The 11658-nt window shown below is 39.0% G+C and overlaps 1 protein-coding gene across 1 annotated transcript; it reads left to right on the top strand.

The window, feature by feature from the left end:
• The first annotated feature begins 917 nt into the window (after positions 1–917).
• On the top strand, positions 918–6116 carry LOC148870340 (auxin response factor 18-like). Its single transcript, XM_088973687.1, has 5 exons — positions 918–2067; positions 2269–3460; positions 4502–5424; positions 5543–5608; positions 5908–6116. Exons 2-5 carry the CDS (start codon positions 2339–2341, stop codon positions 5987–5989), a joined length of 2193 nt encoding a protein of 730 aa, XP_088829813.1. The 5' UTR covers positions 918–2067; positions 2269–2338; the 3' UTR covers positions 5990–6116.
• The last annotated feature ends 5542 nt before the right edge of the window (positions 6117–11658 follow it).

Here is an 11658-nt window from a genome sequence, read left to right as displayed (position 1 = left end):
ACGTAATATCCAGATTTATTATTTTATTATCATGCACGTGGATGTTGTATTTAATGCATCACCCAAAAGGCCAAGAGGCTTTGCCTTCTTTATTTCCTTGCCTTGTGGATGAATCATGAAACTCTGGCTTGGCTTTAACCAGTTTTGATACTTCGATTCATTGAGCGAGGCGGCTTGGATCTTGATTGGTGGTCTTCCCATGCATTAGCATTGGGCCGTGGTGGCGTACACCTGTGGATAAGATACGGATGATGTATCACCCCAGCGTACTGTTCATAGTGAGAATCGTAGTCCTCATTAAATACCCATCCAATTAGAATCTTCTGTTGTTGGTGCATGGGGCCTACATTTCTAGTTGCAACTGATTCCGCAGTATATCGTCTTCGTCGCCCCCCGACCAAAAAGTATGGAAAAAGTATAACCAGGAAAACCAACAAACTAGAGTTAAAACATGGGTTAGATACTTGAGTTTGAGTTTGAGACGAGTATAATAAAAATAAAATACTGTAGTTGATCATAGTTAGTTTTAACCATGGTTACCTGAATCGTCGCAACTAACAAGAAGCAGGATAGCCAGGCAGGAATTTTTTTGTTTTTTTTTTACTGTGGTTAAGCGCTTCTGTAATTTCTAATTTCTACTGCTTATTTTACTGATTAAAAAAGTTAAAAACAAACTACTTCGGAGTCTACAGCAGTCCATGAACAAATTTTCACGTTGCTCTGTTTCGCCTCGCACCTGGCGATATTTTCAATATATCGCGAGATACTGTCCCCAGTTCAAACAGCGAAGACCTTTGCTTTGGCTTTCGTTGAGAATGGCTAATTACCTATTTAATACTTAATTAATTAATAATTAACTAATTCCTTGTTTTGTTCTTTTTCCTTATTATTTTAGTTTAATTTAAATTCTGTGCTACCTTCTGATATTTCTGTTTGTTGTTTTCTTTGTTCACTTGCGCGAGGGGGAGAGGGGGGAGATAAAAAGAGAGAATTTTCTTCAGATCTCAAGTAACAGATAAGAACGAAAATCAGGTAGGAGAGACCCGATCGATCTTAGCTTTTGTTTTGTAATTTTATGATCGAAAAAGCGTCGATGCGGATGAAATGTTGTGGAAATTTCTTTATGGTTTCTGCTGAAATCCGGTCGGTGCCAAAGCTTCAGGTGTGAAGCCGCTTTCGGGAGTTCAAGCAGAAAGCCCGTAAACAAAGAGGAAGAACAAGGGGAGGAGGAGGTCTGGAGGTGAAGTGAGGTTTTCACTCCAACCGTTGGAATCTTCTTCCTCTCACAGCTCCATTTTTTCTCTCAAGCACTGCTCAATTATGGAACATGGACGGCTGTCTTCAGGCTTCAGCCTTCTGACGTGTGAAACCCATTGAAGGAGGATCGTACGGAACGACACTTTTTGCACGCAGAGTGGATGCATTCAGGAGGGTCTTGTAATCCACTGTTAAACGAGGGTTCGTTAGCGTAGCACTCAGATTGCTAGAATTACCGGGGGAAATCTCTGACAAACATGGATTTCTGCAAAGTTCTCAGTAGATCTTGCCTTTTTGCAAGTCCAAGTGAGGTTTCTGTTTTGAATCTCGTTGAATAGCACGGAAGGTTTATGAACCCCTGTTCGCGGAAGTTCTGCCGCGTGAAATCTCTTGGGATTCCAGTCAAGCGAGCCTGAAGTTAGGGTTTTGTTATATGCAAATCTTTGAAATTCTGAGACCGGAAATTTGAACGTAGAGAGTAAATGTACGGTCTGGGCTGTTAAAGGAGTCAGAAGAAGCTCAAAAGGCGTTACTTGGTGAACAATTAGCTTTGCTTTTGTGTAACACTGAAGATAGGTTGAAATGGTGAAGAAGCCGAATAGAGCCGTAGGACTTGGAGCCTGAAAGGTCCCGAAAACTTTTTGAGCATCTGTTTCTTTTTATCGTTCTGGGCTTTTGCTTTTGAAGAGAAGAGGCTTCTCTGTATTCTTTCCGTATAGATTTCTCTGCAAAGTTATCCTTACATCTCTGTTTCGGTGAAAATTCTTTTGATTAGTGTTATCTTGCTGGAATTTCTCGCATGAGAGAAAGGTAAGAGATTTAAAGCTCTCTGCCTCTTTGTTCAGTTAAAAAAAAAAAAAATCAATTCTTCTGCTTTATAGTTATAGCGCTCTCTGTCTCTCTCCCCCTCCAGCTCTGGCTCTGCGTGTGTTTCCTTTTTTTTTTTTTTTCAATTTCCCGTTTATGGTTGTTTATCCCTAAATACGTACATTTATTCTTTCTTATTTACAGGCTTCCTTGAGAAATAGGCATCAAGAAAGTATTTTATGCATTGAAGATTGCTGTTATCATCTTGAATGCAATGATCACATTCACCGATTCCATGAAAGAACCAGTTAAGGAAACGGAGAAGTGCCTGGATTCTCAACTCTGGCATGCCTGCGCCGGAGGGATGGTGCAGATGCCACCGATCAACTCCAAGGTCTTCTACTTCCCTCAGGGCCAGTCGGAGCATGCTCATGGGAACGTGGATTTTGGAAATTCCCAAAGGATCCCGGCGCTCATCCTCTGCAGGGTGGCCGCAGTGAAATACATGGCGGACCCTGAGACCGACGAGGTTTACGCAAAGATAAGGTTGGTACCCCTTAGGAACAACGGACCTGAGTACGATGACGATGGAGTTCTTGGGAGCAATGGATCTGAGGTTCCAGAGAAGCCTGCGTCTTTCGCAAAAACTTTAACGCAATCTGATGCCAATAATGGTGGAGGTTTCTCTGTTCCTCGGTACTGTGCAGAGACAATCTTTCCTCGCCTTGACTATTCTGCGGATCCTCCCGTCCAAACTGTCATCGCCAAGGATGTTCATGGCGAGGTTTGGAAATTCCGGCATATATATAGAGGTACCCCACGCCGCCATCTCCTAACAACAGGATGGAGTACCTTCGTGAACCAGAAGAAGCTTATTGCGGGGGATTCCATTGTGTTCCTGAGAGCAGAGAATGGTGAACTCTGTGTTGGAATCCGAAGGGCAAAGAGAGGTGTCGGTGGTGGACCTGAATCCCCATCTGGGTGGAACCCAGCTGCTGGAAACTGCGTCTCCCCATATGGGGGTTTTTCTGTCTTCTTGAGGGAGGATGAAAACAAGCTAATGAGAAATTCTAATGGCGGGAATTCAAACTCCGGTGGGGGTTTGAGGGCAAGGGGGAGAGTGAGGCCTGAATCTGTTACAGAGGCAGCAACTCTAGCTGCCAACGGGCAACCCTTTGAGGTTGTTTACTACCCACGAGCAAGCACACCAGAATTTGTAGTGAAGGCATCAGCCGTAAGGGCAGCAATGAGGATCCAGTGGTGCTCAGGGATGAGGTTCAAGATGGCATTTGAGACTGAGGATTCTTCACGGATAAGTTGGTTCATGGGCACTATATCTTCTGTTCAGGTTGCTGACCCCATCCATTGGCCTAATTCACCTTGGAGGCTGCTTCAGGTGCAGTATCTGTTCATCTGTGTTTTTTTTTTTTTTTTTTTTTTTTTTTTTTTTTTTTTTTTTTTTTTTTTAATATATATGGAAGTGTGATTGTTTCTTTTCTCTTATTCGCATCCATATTTTCTGTAATGCTGAAGCATTATCATTGCTTTATCTTTGCTCTGTTTTGCGACTAGCGGATTGTGGTTTTTGGCATTTAGGCCATCTGGCTATTCTTCTAATGTTAATTGCTTGTTTTGGAGGACCAAAACTTGTCTTATAATTCATAGGATAAACTTCAGTGCAAGAAATGGCCTTTCCCTTTTAGCTCAATTTTTACTTTGAGCAATTTTGTTTAAGGCCATTAGTGACACTATTTGTTTATGATCCCAACTTCTGAGGCATCACCTATTGTAACCTGGGTGACCAGGGTTCAAATCTTGGAAACAGCCTCTCTGTGTATTGCCAGGGGTAAGGCTCTCCCCAGAGGCCCAGACCCTGCAATGGCTTTATTTTATGATTGGCATGGTTTGCCTTCACGGGGGAATCTATAGGATGCATGGTATTCTACATGACTGCCATGCAGATCCTTGCAGTCTCTAATTGATTGTTAAGGTCCTTAAGCCGCTTCTTCTCTTTTTGTTGTTGCTTTTGATGAATATATTTTATACGTGTAGCCCACAACTGTTATCTTGCAACCCAATGGGAGGACACACTACTTTTTACCATATTAACAGCTCTGTTATCCGGGTACAGAGAACATTGGGTCTTGTTACATGGGTTTCCTAATCTAAAACCAATTCAATCATGGAAGAGATCCCAGTATCTGATTGTGCTGGTAGTCCTACTTAGTAACTTGAGCAATTTGTGGGTAGCCAAGGAAAACTTACCATAACATGTTTTTGATTGTTGTACCCTGTTTCTCAGTTGTTTAAAAGCATGGTCTATTGATGTTTGTGGTATCTATAGCCCATAGGTGTAAGATAAAAGCTAATGGTTAATATTGCTACTCCTGAGCCCTGTCGTTTCTAGGACCATTCTTACTAAAAATTTGTATTACAGGTAACATGGGATGAACCTGATTTGCTGCAAAATGTGAAGCGTGTCAGTCCTTGGCTGGTAGAATTGGTGTCCAATATGCCAGCCATTCATCTTTCACCCTTCTCACCCCCAAGGAAGAAATTGCGGCTCCCACAACACCCAGATTTTCCCCTAGATGGTCAATTTCCGATTCCTCCTTTTTCAGGAAACCCCCTCGGGCCCAGCAGCAGCCCCATGTGTTGTTTATCAGACAGCACTCCTGCAGGCATACAGGGAGCCAGGCATGCTCAATTCGGTATATCTTTATCAGATCTCCACCTCAACAAACTGCAGTCAGGGCTGTTTCCTGCCAGTTTCCAGCGGCTTGATAACAACACTACCCCACCGTCTAGAATTCCCAATAGCCTCAGCCTCGTCAAGGGCAACCCTAACAGCACTGAGAACATATCTTGCTTGCTTACCATGGGGAGTTCCACACACAGTTCAAAGAAATCTGACAGTGCAAAGTCGCCCCAATTCTTGCTCTTTGGACAACCAATACTTACCGAGCAGCAAATCTCTCTTAACTGCTCTGGAGACATGGTCTCACCAGTTCTTACAGGAAACAGCTCATCGGATGGGAACCTGGACAAGACAGCAAACTTCTCTGATGGTTCTGCATCTGCCCTTAATCAACAGGGCCTAGCTGATAATTCATTCCAAGGGTTTCCATGGTACAAAGATCGGCCTACAACTGATCTAAGTTTGGAAACTGGCCACTGTAAGGTATTCATGGAGTCAGAGGATGTAGGTCGGACTCTTGACTTATCAGTTCTGGGGTCATATGAAGAGCTATACAGAAGGCTGGCGAACATGTTTGGCATAGAAAGATCAGAGATGCTGAGCCATGTGTTCTACCGAGATGCATCAGGTGCAGTAAAACACACTGGGGATGAACCCTTCAGGTTAGAAACCTACCATCTTAAAATATTCCAAAGTCCTGCACTATTTAGAAGTCTGATGACATGTCCATCTTTTTTTAGGAGAGTCTGACATTTCAATCTTTTCCCTGTGGCATTGCAGTGAGTTCATGAAAACAGCAAGAAGGCTGACAATTCTAATGGATTCGGGCAGCGACAATTTGGGAAGGTAGAGTGAAAAGTAATAAAAAATAAAATAAAACCTCACTAGTTAAATGTACAGTCCGTGACCATTTTGTTCCAAATGCTAACCTATTTTGTTCTTTTTCGGAATTGTGAGAGGGAAAAAATGTTGATATCTGAGAGTGAAAACCCTTCTAAAGGAAGCTTCTTTTTTCTAGTTGAGAAAAGGCTTCGAGTTTCCGGTCTTTGTTAATGTCAAAACCTCAATGTGCAAATTTGTTCATCTTATTTATCCAGTTTCATTCAGAGAAATTGTACAAATACAAGTCTAAAATCTTTTTGCAGGGCATGGATCACAGGATTGCAGAATGCTGAAAATGGACTAAACGCATCTAATAAGACAGGCCCGTTAAGCATATTTGCTTGAGATAGGAAAAAGTTGGTCCTGTCCTTAAAAGAGAGGTCTTTTTTTTTATTTTGGGGGGTAGAAGAGAGATCTCAAATTTGGGTACTGAAGATTTTGTTTTGATGAGTCACAGTGCAAATTTTTTTTCATTTTTTTGGTGGACGCGGAGATCTTCATTTCAATATATATATATATATATATATATATATATATATATATATATAGGAGTGGAGAGTGGACACACATTCATCACCGTCTTGACTGGTAATTTCTAAATACATGACTGTTTCACTTCATTTTTAAAAATAGAATTGTTATCATGTTTACTCATCATTAAAGCAGTTGAACGCCCTGCCGTAACAATAAGGCTCCACGGTATATATTGGTTTCTTTCGGAGAGTGGAAGTAAAAAGGAGCAGAATGCTTTCTGGGAGGTTTCTTCTTTTTATTTTAAGAAGAGACATGATAACAGAATTGTTGGTTTATTCAACCCCCTGCAGCTTGGTTTTGCAGTAGTCTTTGTTCCATTGCATGTTTTAGGGATTTTGAATCCCAAGATTCCTCCCTCTCGGAGTTTGCTTGAAATTCAGTTTGCTATCAAGTAACGACTCGTGGATTTCTACGCGCCCGCTCTTGCCGGGTAATTAATTCACTTTTTGTGATCGATCATCCTCCCGATCCTAACCTATAAACAATAAAGCTGGTCAATTAACAACATTTTGCCAAGTAATCACAAATACAAGCTCGGGACTAGTGTTTAATGTCTGAGATGCGTTGGGATATGCTTTAATGGTAAATAATACAAATACAGGTATGAGATTAAACGAGCCATCGATAAATCATAATCCAAATTAATAGACTTACGTAATGTGTTTTTGTTCACTAAAAAAAATTGTTATGTACCAGACTACCAGAGTAGTCAAAACCAAACGCGGGTACTAATAATTGTCATATTTGGGATGTTTCGAGTCTTTGACCTGTTTTTTGGTATTTTTTGGGCATCCCTTAATAGACAGTTGAATGATTTTCTCCTAAAAAAACACGAAAGACAGAGGAGATCAACAACAACCTGGGCGAGATTGTCGCTCTTTCTGTGGATGGTGAGAGTGCCAAAGCATGGAGGAATACATAAATAAAAGAAATGTTGATGTACTAGAGGAAGCATGAGGAGCATCAAACAAGAAAAGGGGGGGAGAAGAGACGAGGAGGGAGGTTTCATACCTATTTCCTGAGGATCCCCGTGGCAATGGACAGAAGCTGTTTTTGTCTATGTGGAGTTGGAGTTAATTATCGGGATTGTTAAATTAAATTAAAGAGACTCTGCATGGGAGGTTGGGTCATACGGTCGGCTATGATGCCTGCCTCTGCTTGCAGATTGCAGTGTCAGGAGGGAGGGATCCTCATGATTCCCTCCCTGATTCCTCCTAATGTGGCGTCTCTGATCGAGTTGTGACTTTGAGAGTTGAGAGTAGAGTTGAGACAGACAAACAGAGAGAGAGGGAGAGCTGATGAGAAGGAACACATACACATTCCCCCACGTGAACAGCGGGACCCACAAAAGTGTAATGAAGAATCACGTGAGGCCTGCGTCAGCGAGTGCAAATGTTGCGCCGCTTTGGTGGCCGGGCCCTCTTCATCCGGTTGACTGCACGCCTGCACACACACCCTCACTCACAACTCACCACACCAGTCACTAGAGAAAGAGAAAGGGAAAAGAACAGTCGCGCTCTCTCTCTCCAATGCCCCCATTTTTCAAGTTTCAAGTTTCAACACCCACCGAAACCGAACCGCAAGTCCGCAACCCAACCCAAACATTGCCATCTTTTTCCCATACCAAAACCCCTCCATTTTATAATTTATTTATTGAATCTGAATGTTTCTTGTTCTTTCGTCCTCTTCAGAAATTCATATATAGTATAGCGCTTTCTCTCCCTCTCTCTCTCTCTCTCTCTCTTTGTAGAAAGATGGTTTAACCTAATCGTGGTAGCTTCCATCTGAGACTGAGAATGCGTCTGAGGAGAAACACACAGCCACACCCACCCAGAGATGGGCCACGTTGCACATGTTGAATGAGAATATTATATTTAATACAAAAAGAGCAGGTAAGAGGGTGAGTGAGAGCCGGACGGCTCAATCGCAACGCAATGCCCGCCCTTGTTGGACCCCATGAAGATGCAAGTGTGTGTGTGTGATCTGTGATGTGGCCAAGGCCAACCAAACTATATTTAATAATAATGAAATTATCATCATCATCGTCAGAATATATGAGGGTGGTAAATGAAAAATAAGCCATTCTATTAATAATGGTGCAGTGGACAAGTAATCGAAGAAATTAGTTGGGTTGTTCAGTTTATTAGCTAGGCAGTCAAAAGCGCAGTACCAAACTACAAAGAAGAAGACAACTAATGGAGACATGCAGAAGCATGCATGCCAGCGGCAGGGAGAGAGGGAGTTAATATAGAGACTCTTTTCCAACGCACAACTGTATACCCTTGTTTTCACTTCTCCCACATTATAATTAATTTTAAAGGTATAAGCTGACCCCTTATTTCTTCTTCTTCTCAACCCTTGCCCTCTCACAGTCCTAATTATATAAATCCAACTCCTACTTATTATTAGATGATAAAGTTAATTTCCTTTTAACTTTTTCTCCCGATTTTAACTTGTTTAGTTACAAAATTTAACTCTTACAGTACAGTGGAAGTAAGATCTGGCCGGCCGGCAACCGTTCTGCTCGCCGTACCATAAGCTTACCACACCGCCTTGATCCATATGTTGTTTTTCCCAAAATCCCAATTCAACGGTTCCACCCCCACCACCAAATAAGTAAATAAACAAACAAACAGTACTCAAATAACAATAGTATATAGTATGAATGTATAGTAATAATGCATATGACCAACCTCAAAAGCGAAAAAGAAAAAAAAAAAAAAAAAAAAAAAAAAAGCACACAAAGGACACAAACTTCGAGTGCTCACATGTTTATCCCTTTTTGCCTTTTGACTTTGCTCATTCACCTTAATTGCTGTAGCCTGTAGCTCCGGATCGGATGGTTTAGTAGAGAGCAGCTATAAGCAGGCCTTGCCTTGTCTCTATTCTATTATTACTACCACTTTAGACCTTGTGTTAAATATTCAAGATAATTAAGTTAACATCAATACAATGTAGATGTAGATGTAGGTAGTATTAAATGAAGTTGACTGTTGATACCTTCTCCTCTTTAGTCCTTCCTTTGTTTTCTATACAAATTAACTATAAATACTATGTTTGAGTTTGATATGTTGGCATGCATACAACGTAGTCATTAGTCAATACTAAATTAAAGTTCATCCTTCTAATTAATTATGTCCTAATGAAAATATATTACGTACATTATATGTGTTTTGTTAAAAGGGGGATCGGATCAAATCAAATAATCTTGGTCAATCATATACGTTTTTTTTTTCTAAAGCTTAGAACATACGATACACAACCAAGCATGCATCTTGGATCTACCAATGCCCCTCTTGTGCATGCTTTTTAAGTTTTAACATATTCTTGTTGGAAACAACTTGTCAACTTTTCAAGGCATCACCACTTTTTGGGTGGCTTATTCTAATGAAGAAACACCAATATTGAACCAACAACTATTTAATTGTTGCATGCAATATAATCCATGGTGGATATATAACTATATAGGGTTGCAGATATCTTCATCTTCTGGATTATTACCAGTTTAATACTTATTGTCACCCTGATCAATATACCATTTCTTTTAATTCCCTATCTCAATTCAATTGAACTGATGAGCTCCACTCAATAAAGAAAACAATTGATTCTATTTCTCTAATTAAATTGAGATCCAGACAACCAGATCTATTATCAAACCCTAAATTAATTAAGGTTGATGGGCCTCTTAATTAATTACTACTTTCTGCAATCTACCCAGGTCCAGTAATGGTCTTTAATGACCACTGTCTTAAACTAATGAAGCACATACATGCATAACCCTTTTAAATATTAATCTTGTAAAACTTACTCTACCATCTAGACTCATAAAAGGAATTCATTAAAGAAGGGAATGGAAACTGCGAGAGTGCAGAGATGTCGAGAGTAGAGAGAGAGGTGGCGTTGAATTTGAGGGCGCTTCTTTCATGGACTTACCTCTCATTCACAATTGAATCCAACCCAAGGTTGGGGTGGGGATGGGGGTTGTTACCAAGATCCAAGAATACCACCCACCAATTAATCAATCTTTTAATTAATTATTTTTCCCATTTTTTGCAACTAAAAAAGTCAACCTCGAATTCAGCTTTCAAGCATCAAAAACTCCAACCCCATTCTTCTTTCTTTTGAACACCAATTAAATATTTACGTTACACCAAAGAACATGGGCCGACAAATCGTGTTGTTGGTCGGGCTCGGAGCCTTCTGCCTCCTTACATTTCCCAAAATTAATTACACATATTTCTATTTTTTTTTCTTTTTTCTTTTTTTTGTATTAATAATATAAACTACAGGGGACCCATGCGATGCGATGTACGAGAAAATGAAATGTAATTTTTGATAAATTGTTGTAATTTATTTAGGTTCATATTATTTGATAATTTGAACTAATTCTCATCCTAAGTTCTACTAATTTCTGGTAATTTCTATTATATAATAATTTATGATAATTCTTGGTAAATATAATATTTATGGAAATTAGTGGTTATTTTTAGCTAAATTCTACTAATTTCAGGTAATTTCTATTATACTAATTTATGAGAATTCTTGATCAAATTAGTGGAAATTAGTTCTATTATATAATTTCTACTAATTTCTATTATATACTAATTTCTTAGTAAACATATACTAGTGTATTATATTTATTATATGCTAGTTTATTGGTAAATTCTAGTAATTTATCAATTTTATGGAATTTAGTGGCTATTTTTGGACATTTCTACTAATTTATGATGATTTTTGGCAAATTATTTTAATGTATTTAGGATTATATTATTTGATAATTTCAATTAATTATCATCCTAAAGTCTACTAGTTTGTGATAATTTCTTTTGATTTATTTTTATTAATTTTTTTATAAACATTGGTAATTTATGTCTAATAATGGTAATTTCTTTTAATTTATATTTGATAATTTTTATAATTATTTGGCGATTTTTATTGTTACATTATTTGACAATTTTAGGTATACCAGTTATCAAATTTCAAAAAAAAATCAAATAACAATATTTTTAACTTGCAATATGTAACAATCTTCAAAGCACAAAATCTATAAATGTAAACCAAAGCAATTCAAGGTTCAAAGTATCGTGCTGATGGCTTCCCGATATGCCCCTACAAGGGTTTGTACCGGGTCAGCCACTGGTTCAAAGGGTAGCCAGGCCTTAAACAGGCCCCTTTGAACCAATTTCAACAAAAATAAGTAAAACATAAAAAAAGCACCAACACAGGGTGTATCAACCCGTGTCGATATTTAGAACCTTGAAGCAATTCATTAAACTAAATGCTAATAGCATTTTTAACTAACATTATGTAACAACCTTCAAAGCACAAAACCCAAAAAATTTAAACCAAAGAAATTCAATAAGCAAAAAGACAAACATTATTTTTGCTGATTTTTATTAACATTATTTATTAAATGTTTAATTATTAACAACATTTATCGATAGTAGTAAGTAACTACAGCATTTTATTAAATAATCAGT

The sequence above is a fragment of the Nelumbo lutea genome, chromosome 2 (assembly GCF_056320005.1).
Source record: "Nelumbo lutea isolate HS-2025 chromosome 2, American lotus-T2T, whole genome shotgun sequence".
Taxonomy (NCBI): Eukaryota; Viridiplantae; Streptophyta; class Magnoliopsida; order Proteales; family Nelumbonaceae; genus Nelumbo; species Nelumbo lutea.
Note: the sequence above shows the minus strand (reverse complement) of the source record. Positions and strands in the feature narration are given on the sequence as shown.

Excerpts from the sequence above, each read along its gene's own strand:
- LOC148870340 (XM_088973687.1), top strand. The coding sequence starts at position 2,339 with ATGATCACATTCACCGATTCCATGAAAGAACCAGTTAAGGAAACGGAG. Across the intron at positions 3,461-4,501 it reads CACCTTGGAGGCTGCTTCAG|GTAACATGGGATGAACCTGA; the intron begins GTGCAGTATCTG and ends TTTGTATTACAG. Across the intron at positions 5,609-5,907 it reads GGCAGCGACAATTTGGGAAG|GGCATGGATCACAGGATTGC; the intron begins GTAGAGTGAAAA and ends ATCTTTTTGCAG.